General features: G+C 37.1%; 1 protein-coding gene across 6 annotated transcripts in view; it reads right to left on the bottom strand.

Annotated features, from left to right (window-relative positions):
• ZNF521 (zinc finger protein 521) overlaps positions 1–15,673 on the bottom strand; it is a 297,172-nt gene that overhangs the window by 24,162 nt on the left and 257,337 nt on the right. For all 6 annotated transcript variants that reach the window (XM_064294636.1, XM_064294637.1, XM_064294633.1 and 3 more), the window contains 2 exons: positions 8,923–9,054; positions 6,373–6,488 (listed from right to left, as the gene is read on the bottom strand). In XM_064294636.1, the coding sequence (XP_064150706.1) occupies positions 6,373–6,488; positions 8,923–9,054 (248 nt within the window). The remainder of the gene's footprint in view (positions 1–6,372; positions 6,489–8,922; positions 9,055–15,673) is intronic.

Here is a 15,673-nt window from a genome sequence, read left to right as displayed (position 1 = left end):
ACCAGCCATCGATATGAACATCAAGAAATTAATGGATGGAGAATTTTTAAAAATTGAGCTGGGGTGCCACAGAAATGATTCAAATGCAAATAAAGTGGTCTTAGCTTATTGCAATTACCTCTGTTGCCCTTACCTCAGTCATATTAACCACTTGGTTCTTGAAAATTTGACGACCAGGACACATGGTAAAACAGTGAGGGCCAAATTTAGAAAAGGTGAGCCCAGGTTGTGCCTCCAAGCATGCATACACAGATTAGGCATTTATTGGTACAAAATGGATAATTGAAAATGCATTTAGTCATTTAGCCCAAATGAGTTCCTTGTGACAATCATGCTTATCTATCTTTCTGTATGCTTGCTTAATTTGTAGATGCAGTTTTATTAAAAAGCAAAATAAAACCACCTTACCTTTAGACACATTACGAATGCCATAAAATTATAATCTCCCTTCTTTGTTCATGAAAAACTCCAGCTTTTTGCTACTGCATAGATGACAGGAAGGCAGAAGAGAGAGGAGGGAGATTATAATGGTCAAACTGAGGTTTGCTATGTACTATCCTATTTCTGTGTCCTACATGATTAACTTTCTGCCTTCAATGGTAAGGCCAATCAATCCTGATTGAATTATCCAATATTAACAGCTGAAAGTGATCAAAACTAAGGGCAAAAACATAGCACCAATCAATAAATCAATGCAAATGATTCGGTTCCTGGAGATCCGATCAAGTAAAGGAGATAGATCAATTTAACCACTGAGCAAATTAAGTGGAAGTCACTGTAGCACCAATTTACTTCAAAAGCCCCGCAGGCCCACAAAGCAAAGACACGAGGTGATGTATCAACGGACCCGTTCCAGAACGACACGCTCACTCACCACAATTTATACTCCTGCAATTCTCTGAGCGTATGGGCTATGTTTAGGGGCTAAGATTTCAGCCCCAAGGTCAGGAGACATACAAATCTATGGAAACAGAGAGTTCATGGGACAGACAGACACTCCAAGGTCAAGAAAAGGCAGGAAGTACACTTTCCCTACAAGACTTTCCTCCAAAATGATCATTATAGGACGATGATATGCTAGGCCTAGAGCTGGTGATGGGTAAATACCTCCAATTCAGGGGTCCCAAAGGAGGACTCATGGAGGGCAGGGCTTTAAGTTTCATGGTTGGAGTCAGGGATAAGAAAATAAATTTCAAATTTGTTTAGAAATAAAAATAAAACAATTGAAAATTATAGTTCTGAGAAGAAGATGGGTATGAAGGGCAAAGTATCTTTAGAGGCACCTCTCTGAGATGTGCTGACAGCTGTAGTACAAATTTTTCATTCCCTCTACTTGCAAAAGAGGATTTCAGCCTGACTTGGGGGAAATATGGAAACAAAACAATCTTCCCCGTAACCACACCCAAACCCTACTTCATGTTATGGATGGCCAAGATAAAACTTTTGTCTTGATCACACTTCCTTCATTTTTTTGTGGGGGCTGGAGGAAGCACGTTATTTTGAAATAAATTTCTGAAAGTAAACATGAATTTTAGTTTTATAGTTATACACTGCAAACAAACAAAAAAAGTCCAAGACTCCTATTCACTTGAAAAAGACTGATTAAAAATAGGAATTTCTCCCTGTAAGCGAATTAACATGAAATGATGTCAAGGTATGATTGAGAAATTATTTCAGTGAACTAGAATAGAGAACTAAGGAAAATCTTGACATTTCTGGAACAGAGATTTTATTTTTAAGTAATGATGAATCTTGATGCTACTTGACTTAGGTCAGCATCAAGGAAGCAGGGCACTGTCCAGGGAACCAGTGTTCAGTGAGTATCTGTTATGTTCCATACATTGTGCTGAGTGCTCAGTAGCAGCTATCTTCTTAAATTTTTACCAGAACCCTGGGAGTTAGGCATGAGTATCTTTATCGTCTCCTTCATGCTTATTTTACAGATGATGAAACTGAAGCTCAGAGCCAACATCTCCTAAGTGGCAGTAACCAGAATCAAACTCTGATTGATCTTTCCTTCATACTAGGTGCCTCTAGAGACATAAAACAAATTTTAAAAATCCATAAAAACTATTTTTTAACTGTTAACCCCCATCAACAAAAAAGGTGATTTGGGATCTTCTAGGTGCCTAAGTGTCCCACATCTGTAGATATCTGAATTATATCCTTCCTTCAAAACCAGCTTCAACGTTTCCTACATGATGGCTTTCTTGATTTTCCTAGCTGGAGAATAAATATGTCCTATTGGAATAATTATAACAATTTATTGTAATAATATATAACATGCTGTTCATTTGAGTAGCTTACCTTTTCTAATAGACTGTAAATATGATGTAGTTCTAATTATTTTTGGTGTCTTATAAAGTGTTGGGTAGCATGGCACATTTAAAAAGATTAAATAATATCTTTATAACTTTTTAATAAACATATTTTTACCTAATGATGGTACTGGAACTACAGTAGACTCTTGGCATTTATGGATATAGCATTTTTGCTTTTGATTATTAATAAGGAATTCTAAACGTCTCAACATATATTGTTTACTAATTGAGACATGGATTTGAGCTACAGTTTCTGAAAGCCTAGTTTAGGCAAATAGCTAAGTGAGCAAGTGGCCTGGTCAGCACGAAGCAGCCACATTTCAAGGCTGTATTGTTGTCTTCTATGGCCCATCCCATAGGCAGGAATTCTTTTTTTTTTTTTAGAAATATGACCGTAAAACTTGAACACTTGTAGTGTGAAAATATGCATCAAAATTAGGTGACTTGGTAGAAAAGTGATTCAAGAAGAAAGTCAAACAGGTGTTGAGACAATTACATAAACTTTAGTGATGTGTGAAAAGCTTGGTATAGCCTCAGAATGTCAAATGACTCCTGTATGTTGAATGTGAAAAGGACTGCATTCATAACTTAAGGAAGTGAAGGTACAAGTATCAAAATAACCTTTGATTCAAAAAGAAATGAAATACCAGAATCTCAGAGCCTAAAGTTCATCTAGGCCACTTCCCTCTCCCCCATCTGCCAGAATTCCAATGACCACTGAATTCATAACATGGTGCCCTGACATAAACTTTCTATGTGGACGCATTGGAAAAGAATGATTCAACCACTGCCACTAACTTGTAGCTTTTCTAGAGATACCAATTAAATAGCAATGAGTGGATTACAAGAAAAAGTGGCCTATTCAACAAGATTTTTACAAACATACCACTTGCTCACACTTGTATAAACCACTCTGGATACAAATATGCACTGTAGGATATTATTCTTGGACCACACCATCCCTCTCTCAAAGCAGCTTCCTTAAGTTCTGCTGAAAAAATTGTGAGATCTATCAGGAAAATGTGAAGCATTCAACATATTCATTTGTTTTTAAAATAATAAAATATTCATTTAGTTCATATAATGGACACTTATTCCAAAGCACATATCCCCTACCAGCAAGCTAGTGGGCCTTTTAAGTTAATTAGAATTCCTTGCAAAAATGGGAGAAAACTCTGCCAAAAGAACACAATTATATTTGCTAAGAATTATACATTATAAGTCTCTGGCCCAGCATTTAGTACTTTTGGTTAGCACGTTTTGGGGGTAGTATGAAGAATGAAGAATGAGAAAAAGGGTATCCTAGGTGGAGTGCTTCTTAGAAGCAAAGTGGGTGATCTCCTGAAGGGACGATGTATAATGACGAACTATCTGAACTCGGCCTTGTAGGCAATGGCAATAAAAATAGCACATACTCTATCTATATACACACACACATCAGTAAAGCACTTCTATGCACACACACACACAAATGCTTTCATGTTTTTAACTGGGCATAAACAATGAAGGAAACATAAATGTAAGTTACCTATTATGGTCATGAAATCATCTGTGTAACATTAAAAGATATACCATAGTTAGGTGTTTGACTTTATATGGTCATAAACACATGGAAACAGTTGTGTGCTCTGTATTATAACTTCTATGCTATTGGTTCTCAAAGTGTATCCCAGGGGCCTCTGGGAGTGTCCAAGACCTTGTAAGGGGGTCTGTGAGGTCAAAAGTAATTTCATGAAATATTAAGACATTGTTTGCCCTTTATACTCTCATTACCTCATGAGTGTACAGTGGAGTATTCCATGACATGCAATGACATTGACTCTTTGACAGTTAATGGACTATGTGCTTGTATATTCTTGTATTTAAAAAAAAAAAACATGTTTTGATTTCTAATATGGAAAATATTGATAGATAATAACCACATAAACCAAACCTTTTGCAGTCCTCAATAATTTCTATGAGTGTAAATGTGTCTGGATATCAAAGAGTTTGAGCATCACTGCTCTATACTAACTGAAAAAGAGTGAGGAGTCTATGTTCTGTGAGACCCTAAAATATATCTAACAAAAACCTGGGGTCCTGAAGAATGTGTTTAATTGCTTTATTCGGGGTACTCCTCAATGAGGCACAGGCCACCACTGCCTGCTGGCTCTTTTACAGAAAGACACTGAAGGTACCATCAATTTAGTTGACTTAGAATCTACTAATACAGTACAATTAGTAGTAGTAGATTCTAACACAGTACAAGGAGCCCGGGTGGTATAGTGGTTAAGAGCTTGGCTGCTAACCAAAAGGCCAGCAGTACAAATCCACCAGCTGCTCCTTGGAAACCCTATGGGGCAGTTCTACTCTGTTCTATTGGGTCGCTATGAGTCGCAACTGACATGACGGCGCCTAACAACAACAACACAGTACAAAATGGCACTTTGTGGCAAAGTTTTTTCAAGAATATTAAACAGAAGTCAGTTGTTACAGAATCTCTACACCTTTGATTTTAAACTATTATCTAATTCTGTTTACCAACTGCTAAACAATAATTTTATATTAAAATTGTTTGGCAATTTATATACTAATTAACAGTATCATTAGGTGTATTAGCCAATCCTTTACAGATTCATAAACACCAAAATGACCTAATTTTTGATACCTACTCCAATAAGAATATATATTTTTTAAACATAAATTTAGATTATATAAAAAGACGTGCTTTTAAACAATAGTTTAACTTGGCCTATCTCCTACATCCAATTTGCAAACAATGTGACAACATGGAATTCTTTTTAGAAGTGATTAAAAAAAGTAAGAAAGCAACTGTCCTAATTCTGGTCCACTGACACATTATAACTATTAAAAATACTTTTTATTTCATCTCTTTAACTTGCCATTTGCTCACTTATAGAATGATCACTGTGTAGCCACAAAATTCACATAAATCTGGTTTTACCAGAGGTCAAGAACACAAAGCTGCTCCAGGGCCCACACGGTGGGTTGGAAGACTGAGCGGTGGGTTGGGATCTGAGTTGCTTAGTCTTTTTAGTTGTTTGGAGGGTTCAATGCAAAAAATAATTAGAAAAAACCCCCCTGTTTTAGACTAAATAACTTTATTGTTAACAATAATGCTCAAAATAAGAAAATAATTTTGAATCCAAATGCATTCTCCTCAAGGACACCAACATCATTTAAATCATTCCATCAGAAAAATGAGGACAAGCTGTTATACCCATTTTTCAGATGAAATAACAGAAAAAAAAAAGGCATTTTCTTTTTTCTGTAGGTGACATTTTTAGAATAGAATCCAGGTCTCTGACTCATAAATTAACTACTTGTCTACTGTTGAGAATAGTTACAATAGCCAAACAATTATATTAAATTTGTATCTTATATTCACACCCATTATTTCATTTTCTCCTTACAACAACCAGGTAACATTTTAAGTTTATTACTTCTTCATCTCTGAGGTTCAGAGATGGTATGGACCAGTCCAAGGTCACAGATCTAGCAAATAGGATGCTCAAGACTAAAACCAACGTCTTTGGGCATCAACATTACCAATTACAAGGCTGTTGCTAAGTTGTAATTATTCTATTCTATTAAATGTAAGAAACACATATTGGACAAGAATGTAGCTTTCTTCTCTTCCCTTCTCCCTTCCAATTTTAAGCCCCTCAGGACAACAATAACCTGGACATCCATCCAGCATGGAACCCAGTGGGAACAGAACATGAATAAAACAGGATTTGGGAGGATGGGCCGTGGCAAGCGAGGTGTCTGATCCCACAGTCCAATAAACCTGACCCCTAAGTCTATCACTCTGGGTCAGAAGGTCCAATTACCAGGGTTGTTCTACTTCTTTTTATGATTGACAGCAGCCAGAGGCAAAATTACTTTGGAGTCTGTTAATCCAGCCTCTAATTTTCCCTTTGCCCCAATACACACAAAGCATCATGGTGGCCCAGGGTGAGTGATACCATGAATCCAGATTCAAAATGCCTTTGTTTCCTATAAGAACAGCAACAGAGTTCAATCCCAGTCCTCCTCAAGGGGACAGTACCTGCAGCTCTGTTTGGAAGAAAAACTTCTGAGGACATTGTGTACAATCATAGATCTTGTCTTCTTGTCCATGGGCAGAGAAAATATGCTGCTGCAACTTGTTTGCTTGAACAAATACTGAAACGATAAAAAAATGGTGGGCTTTGGGTTATTTTGTTTCTGAAATGCCCTTAGTCAATGACTCCCCATAAACAGACAGAGCGGGCTGAATGGCACGCCTCCTGGGTACGACTGCTGCCAGGGACCTGGGGAGAGCTAAGTCCACATTTGCTCGTGGTTGGGTCTCTGGCTTTTGTTAAGATGCGCTCTACCAAGCCCCTAATTCAACACAAACAGCTCCAAAGTAAAGGTTTACAGAGGCCCTGCTCCCTATAAATCTTTTAAAAATAAAGCCGAAAATTGTCAAATGCATAGCACTGTCTGAACTGAAATGAGTCTTATTTCTCAGCAACCCACAGGTTAAGAAATTATAGATGCCAAAACCCTGTTTATTGTATTCGCCTAAAGTTATAGCTAGCAAACAGTTCTCTATTTAAATGTGTTAATGCTAAAAATTATATCCCACAGCTACTCTGGGGCACTGTCTATAAATGTGAAACAGAACGGCAGGTAAATTCTCTTTGGATACTTTAAGATCAACTCAGCCTACACACTGAATGCAAGGGTTTCAATAATATAAACATGTTCAATTTTAATGACTACAAAACAAGGCCCTAAGACTGTGTAACAGTTTACCTAGGAGACATACTATTAATAATTAAATTGTAGATGCCAGAGGCAGTGTTTGGGTTGGCAGAACTGACTTCTGATGGATGCCTGGTGCACTGTGACCTAAAAAAGTTTGCATCTACAATATTAATCTGTATAGGCAGGGAAAGGATTTATTAAAGATGTTGGCATTTGACTTTGACTCCGCTCTAATCATTAAAATTATTCTAATTGCCAGCCAACCTAAAATATTAGAATATTGTTCTGGTGATTCATACATTTTAATCACATTTCTCATTACCTTAAAAAACTGCTCAGGTTTCCTCTTCCACATAACATGCTTTATATTGGAAGGTTTTTTCTTTTTTTTTTTTTTAATTGTTATTTCTAAAATTACTTCAAGGTACACTAAAACAATTCAAGTCTGTCTGCAGAGAAAATGCAGGCTGCTCACGGTTAATGCGTTTTTGTCTCTTTACCCATATTGGCAAAAAGAAACGGGGTTTCCGTATAGATCCGCAGCTCATCTCCGTATAACTTAACACCACTTTCTGAGACTTCTGGCTCCAATAAGAAAGAACTATTTTATTAGGGATTTTGGTCATGAGGTGACCTACGACCTAGTCCTCCTTGGTGAAGACTGATCTATTATGAGCTTTTATAAAGAACCCACACTCTCAACTCTTTGTGTCTTAAGATACAAAGGACATTTAACATATGGTAAAAACATTACTACGTTTTTTTAGATATAAATCTGGAAGAATAAAAAATAGTTCCAAAGGAAAAAGAAGTGGCTGATGGAATTATTGAACTAAGGAGTTTAAGAAGCAAATGTTGAACGCAGCTCCACCTGCACACTTAGGTGCTAGTTCTGCTATTTGTGCAACGAACATGGCCCCTTTCTTTTTATTTTATTATGGAATAGAAATCTATAGGCTAAATACAGTAAAGGTTAATAATCAATGCTTGAAATTTTGCTCTGCAAACAAGTCAATTTTGAGAAAGATACATATATATATGTATGTGTGTGTGTAACTTATCCCCCTCTGACAAATATGAAGGAAAAATAGCCTGGAGGGGCTTTGTCTACTGAGTCTAAGATACATGCAAAATAATCACAAAGGATTTTCCAGAACAACTGTCATTGTTGGGAAAGTACCAAAAATCTGTGTGGTCATATTTCAACCCCATGGGCTTCGAATCATAGTTTCTGATTTACCTTTTTTTTTTTGCTGCTAAAAATTGTAATGCTGTAAATATCTCATGAAAGCCATTTTCTTCAAAATGTAAATCTGTATCAACTTTGACTTTAAAAATCTAATTTCAGAGAAATAAATGCCTCACCTCATCTGTGTCTCCAATCTACTTTGTAGTTCAATGAATTTTGGGAGCGTTTTCGTAGTATCTTTTTATTTTTTAGGGGGAAATGCTATGACATTCCCCATGCTTAGATAACAGACATGTGCTCACAACACGGCACTTTTTGTTGAACGTCTTGTGATTAAAAAGCAGCTTTGTGCAGGCAGCCTTAGCCTGGGTAACCTTTTAACATCAAGAGGAAAAAAGTGAACAACACATGATGTCCTTTTTCAAATGGAAAAGTGCAAACTTCTGGAGAACTTGAAATGCCATTTGTCCATCCTGACAGTAAACCTTCCTGTCCATTTGAGCCTTTAAGTAGTCTGTAATCAATAACGCTAATAAGCAGAAATCAAACATCTTCCCCCAAATTGAACTAAAGTCATATCTGTAAAAGGCCACAGCACTGGGAAGTATACTCTGGTAGGAAAGACATGATGTGGCCATTAAATTCTCCAAAGTTTTCCTGAAATGATCTTCCTACCTGTGAAGCAGACTGGACACTTGAAGGTTCCTCCCATTCCTTCGAAGCTGTGCTCTATCAGGTGGCACTGGAGTTTGGCAGGGGAATCAAAGGTTTGGCTGCAGAGCTTGCATTCATGGTTCAGTCCTTCATCTGTTAAGGAAAACGCATGAATAAAAACGTTGAAACCAACCACATCTTTAACAGACTACTGAGTTCACTATAACAGCCTCCATTAAACTATTTCCATCAACTAATATAAATATGTAGTAGTGCATATGGTCTCTGGTTATTTCACATTATTTATGAATTCATATCAATTAAAAACATTTTTGGAATTTAAACTCCAAAGATAAGCAGAAGTCAGATTTTATCTTAGGGCTAATACGTTTTATTACGCTTTTAAAATATTCTTGGTATAGCAATAATGAGGCATCTCCTTTTCACTAATTATCATGATTTAAGGCAAGGTGTATTTTCAAAGTCTGAAATAAAGGAACTACAGAAAAGTTGACATTTCGTTTTCTCTATGTCAATGCTACTTCTGCAGCTTCTTCCTCAGTGTGTCTCTCCTCTGGTTTATCTAGAAGGTTCTATCTCTAATCATAAGGTTTTCAACGTTATTCCCATTGACACAGACTTTTCCTCCCTATTTCCTGGATTTTTTTGACAATTTTGAAGTATTATTTGAAGTATTATTAACAGTTATTAAAAAAAAAAAAACCCATTGCCGTCGAGTCAACTGACTCATAGCAACCCTTTAGGACAGAGTGGAATTGCGCCAAAGGGTTTCCAAGGAGCACCTGGTGCATTTGAACTGTTGTTCTTTTGGTTAGCAGCCATAACACTTAACCACTATGCTGCCAGGGTTTCCATACTACTTTATAAATGTTCTTTTCTGTTTGGTACTCCTAGTACTAGTACCCCATATTTTTCCTAGATTATTGCTACCTTTACTTTGTAAGACAGTTTCAATATCTCCCCCTGATCCAGACTATGTCTTTCTCCAAATGCACTTTTACGAGCTCCAGGATCACTTTTGACTAATACTAGATTTTCCTTTAATATCTTAGGAACAAAATGATAGAAAAATGTGTTGATGTAATAACAACTGCTATATAAAGATTTTGTATGACAGTTATTTTGATGTTGCTTTTATTCTCATTGAAATGTTTCTGAAATTTAAAATTTAAGGATTGTTCTAATTTGTTTCAACTTGCCATTGTAAGTAACAAAAGATATTAGCTAAACAGCCTACCTGCCACTCCTGTAGTGCCTATTGTGTTTCAGGCTCTGTTGTTCTAAATATTTACAGATACTAATTCATTTAATGTCACAACAACCCTATGAAGTAGGTACTACTATTATTGCCAATGAGGCCCAGAGAGTTTAATTAACTTTGCTCTGAGTCACAACAGCTAATAATTGGTAGAGCCAGAACATAAGCCCAGGTCATATGAATTCGAACCCAGGCTGTCTGGCTCCAGGGTTCATGATCTTAACAAATATGCTACGGCATATACCAGCTACTCCCAAGAGCACTTATTAGGAAGAGTAAGGGGTAAGAGGCTGCAATTTAACCTGGCTTGTTATGAAGTTATATTTTCTCCTCTCTTATTTTTTTTTTATTAACAACGATGGAAAATGCTGCTAAGGAACATCTATGGAACATCTATGTCTAAGGAATAAAAGACAAATCCACACCGTGGGTGTAACAAGTCTATACTCCACAGTTATTTCCCTTCATTCAAAGAAAACATGCATGTGTAAGTTGTTCACCAGTTGGTATCGCTGGCAACACAAAGGCCCAATTACAAAGTGAATTATTATTAGCTAACTAGGGGTAAAATCACTCTATTTGTATTCCTAATCTTTCTTCTCACACAAGTATGAGTCTTTAGAAGCAGAGGATTGGAATTTGTAAAAAGAGTAACAAAGCACTAATTAAGCCACCCAGTACTGTCTACATTTCACAAGAGATAAAAACCTACTCTGTATTTGGGTGGCACGGTAAATTCCTTGATTATAATTATGTAAGAGGGGGTTTAATTGTACATACTGACATGACAAGGGGTTATACAAAAAGCTTTAGGGATTATGTAAGATCAAGGGTTTTTCATCTTTCTTTTTATTTTAATCCTATAGTCACCAAAAATTTCCAAATTGTAGACATTAAGAAATGTAAGAAACACCACTTATTAGAGAGAATTGGGTCAGCAAGTTAATCATCAGAAATACCTGTCGAATTTTTTTATGTCCTCAATGCTGCACACCTTTATCTTGGGAAGTAAGGATGGTAACTAAGAGTTCTAATCTCGTTTTAAATTACATTTGTTTTGCATAAGAACCAAGATGTGGTCTGTGGGTGTGAGGAGATAAACGTTTGTTCTTGAATTCTTAAATCTGCACTGTTTTTGAAATAATGTACAGATCTGGCAGGTTTTCTTGGAGACAATGATCGACAGTTACAACACATAAGCTGAATCACGTAAGTTAGGCTGCTCTTTAATGTAACTTCATCTTTTCTTGACTATGAGTACCCTGTTTGGAAAAATAACAGACAGGAAAATAAGTAGGATATATGTATATGACTACAACAATGGGCTCCAGCATAGCAATGATTTGAGAATGGTGCAGCACTGGACACAGTGTTTCGTTCTATTGTACATAGGGACCCCATGAGTCAGAACTGCCTCGATGGTACCTAACAACAATACGATTGCAAGAGTGTCCTCATCAATTTATTTTCTTTCCAAAGAACAGAGAAATTCCATTCCGAAATGTTAAAGAATCCAAATTTCGTCAAGTGAATTCATAAAAAGGTGATACAAGGGTATCTGTACATTATTAGTATAGGCTTATTTTTAACTAGCTAAGAAATAAAAAAAAAAATTTTTATTTCTACTCTTTATTTGTGAAGGCACTAAGTGATGGTAATAATAATAACAATCACATCCAGTATTTTCAGAACTCTTAACAGTTTACAAAGCACATTAAAATATTGAAAAAAATGTCGGAAATTCTACCTGGCTTTCATTTGTAAGTTACCCAGTGAGGTCTTTACCAATAAACTGATCTCCTAGTTATCTGAGTAGAAGAGAAAACATATCTAAATTGTTACACAGCAAAAGATAGAGAAGCAAAGGCCGGTTTACCCCAAGCTAGGCAGTGAGCATACCCACCCACTTCTCTCACCTTTCTTTATTTCCCTACTCCCTTGCCCCATTCTCAGTGCTTGTATATTGTCCCAGGGTCAAATGTATAAAAAATAAAAGACCTCAGGGGCCCAAAACATTCGGACAACTGGTTAATATAACACATTTTGTATTATTTTTAATTGAAGAAGGGAAGGAGAAGCAGGTAGTAAAGGAAAGCTAATCAAACTAATTACTTAGAGTAAGAATTTTAAAAGTTTGTCCTTTTTTGTAGTCTCTGTATAATCCTGGTCTTACATGTTCTATATTTACCTTTTGTGGTTAAAAGTAGTGTATTAGTTTTCAAAGATTTTCTAAAAATCCTTAGTACTGGGGTACCTGGATGAGCCAAACCCTTTTCCTTTCACAAGTGAGTTTCCTGTTTTTTCACTGTCTGGTATGAGTAGTAAAGACTAAGAAAGGATAACTGTGGTTTCAGTTTAAACCTGACGTTCATGAGGTGACAGTATCAACACCTGCCGTTTCAGGTGAACCTAAGGTTTAGACTCAGGATTTTGCCCATAAAGTCATACCTTCCACTTTGTCCCTCCCTGCTTTTTTCCTAAAGGTGCCAAAGAAGCTTAAAACACCCAATCAAAATAACCAGGTTCTGTGCTCCAGAAAGGTAGCAGCTGACAGTAATTGGATAATACATTCTGACTCATTTAGTAAAAACAGATTCTGAGTCGATTGATTTAAGAAGCATCACAATATTCCATTAAGGCTATAATAGGCTAGTGTTGCCCTATTTTTCGTTAAGTGTCATAGATGGGAATCTATGGATGAGACTTTAGGTTTTTCTTCCTTGTTTTGCTGACGTATATTCTCCAGATCTTCTCCACTGAGCATAATTTGTCCTTGTAGATTACTTTGTGAAATTAAAACAAAATAAAAAACCACCCCTTCTATGGTCTACTAATAAAGGTTGATTACACTGAAATTCTCATTGCCAAAGTTAGAAAGGAGATAAGGAATATTAAGGTGTACAAAAACCGCCAGTTCCGAACATTAGACTTAAAGGTATTCTAGCTAACTAGGTGTGAAAACAGAGATTAGCACAAGGAAAGGAAGAAAGAAATGTTAGCCAGCCAATGAGTATGTTCACTGAGGAGGCTAGAGAGCTTTCAGTATAAGCCTGTATCTTTCCAGATCAAGCAGAAAACCCCTTACTGCTGTTCACACATTCCACATTGCAGGTCAATGTCAGAACAGGCAAAAGGAAAGCCTACCGCCCAGCACATGCTGGAGGCCAGCAACTTCCTGTCCTGGTCAGCCACTTTAAGTCATGACAAAAGATAGTTTGGACATAATTGAAAAATAGCTACACATGTATAGAAACTTCAGCTAAAATAATTTCCATTTGTTAATCTTCATTTAGCTAACAAGTGTGAACATAAATGTAAACAGGAATCAAGTCTACATAAAAAAGACTGATGCTAACGTAAATATTTACTCCAGTATTAAATGATTCAAAGGAGGGAGTCTGAATACATAATTGCCGTACAACCCTATTACCTTAGTAGGAAACGTGATAATCATTTATGAAACTTTGTGCTCTATGAATAAAATCTGCTTATCTAAGGCCAGTTCAAAGGGGAAATGGTAATTTCTGTTTCTCCAATTTATAAAACCAGGACCTACATAATTATTAATCAGCTAGTTTTATAACAGACAAAATAACAGTTACCATTTGGATGCTCAAGCACAACACACATTATGAGCTCCAACACGGTAACTGTTAGTTTAACACGAGACACTGACATTTCAATATAAGCTTTAAACAAGAGAAACCCTTTAAGCAGCCTCCAGACTGTGTGTCCCATGTTTATACTCCTTTTCCTTCAATAAAAACAAAAATCTAGAGCAGCTACAAGCAAATGTTCAGTGGTTGACTTACACACAGCTGTTATCCCAGGAATCACTGGGGGCCCCCTTCTATCGTCCGATCAACACTCCAGCCATTACTGAGGACCAATTTGTAACGGTTTATAAGTAGAGCTCCTTCTCTCATTTACCCTCGAGACTGGCCAGAAGGGTCCTTCAGCCTCTTCCACTACATAAATCTATAGGCTAAAGTCCAAAGATATAAACCCCTCCTGGTAAATCATCACGTGGCAGGGGCCATACTTAAAAGCTCCGATCTGAGTGGGAGTAAACTCTGCCCTCAGAATCCAGGCAGAGAATCAAATGCCCTGCAGTTGTAATTTTTCCAGTTTGAAAGTGTACCACTGTATCCTTACATATATATATATATATATATATGTATATATATATTTAAGTCCAAGAAAACTATGCCCTAAACCAATTCCCAGCCCCCCTTGGCTTTACTTTGCTTCTCCTCTTCCCTGAGTTAATTTCCAAGCACACATTTATAAGCTAGGGGTCTGAGGAGTAACAAAGAAAAGCCATACATGACAAAACTCACCCCTCGGCTACGTTGGCTCGCCCCAGAAGCCAGGAGTAGAAAAATAGGCAAACCGTAACTAATTTGCCACGCACACAGCCATCAAATTCTTTCTAGGTCCAGAGCACTCAGGCCACTATAATTTGTTGTATTATATACTGCACATATTTCACAACTAACATAAACACACTGAGGTGCTAATTTGGCAACGGAGAATATTACTTAGGCTTCAAAGTCTGCCACTAGATTATTCATTAAGCCCCCAATGTAAGGAAGAATTTCAGAGTAGTAAATATTGTGTAAGCCTTCCCCCCACTCCCCCCACACCATTTAAAAAGTTCTGTCCTTATTCTTTTGAACACTTTGGCAGGAAAATGAATGTTGCCTGAAGGCTGACACTGGTACCTTTTTGGCATTTTCTCGCTGGCAACATTGGAATGTCTGCCACTGTCAATATTTCTGTGCCACATGAGGGAGGAACATGAGACTAGCATAAGACTCTCACAATAAGAGAGAGAGGGTACCTGGAATATGAAGGGGAAGGGAGCACCAGCTACCTAACCTTTGACTATCCGTGCACAAAGTACCCAACCCTTACGGTTCTCAAGAAAAGCAAAATGATATACATTCCAGGGTCTTTGGGGGGTCTCAGCCAGAACTATTTCAGGGAGACCTAACAAGGTGTAAGTCTGCATTTAACTCAGTTACTACCTGTTTTTGGCCAACAGTCTAAAGGCTACTATGCTTTTGGACTTTATAAGCAAACTCACTGATATTGACACTGTTATTTCCTGTCTTGAACTCATTATCAGCAGGGCTGGAGCAGGAAATGATTCAACTGGGGGAGGCTGCATTGTACCCAGCAGATTTTAAAGAGCCCAGGGGCTGCCTAGAGCCTCATAAACATCAGCAGCTTGGAAACTAGCAGGAGGTCCAGGTGGGTAGGGATGGGAGAGTCAGTCAGTGGGATTTCAGATGATCTGAGATGCAATATTGTCCAATTCCTTGGCTATTATTATCAGTTGTGTGCAGTACTTATTATTCTCATCACTGTTTTTTTTTTTTTTACTGGGTCTGGGAGGAGAAAATATTGGAATGTTTGAACAATAAGCAATAAAACAAACAACCCACCAAAGAGTGGCTTCTCTCCAACTATGGGAACTCAGCAGAGACA

The sequence above is a fragment of the Loxodonta africana genome, chromosome 11, assembly GCF_030014295.1.
Source record: "Loxodonta africana isolate mLoxAfr1 chromosome 11, mLoxAfr1.hap2, whole genome shotgun sequence".
Classification (NCBI taxonomy): Eukaryota; Metazoa; Chordata; class Mammalia; order Proboscidea; family Elephantidae; genus Loxodonta; species Loxodonta africana.
This window is presented reverse-complemented; position numbering and strand designations above follow the sequence as displayed.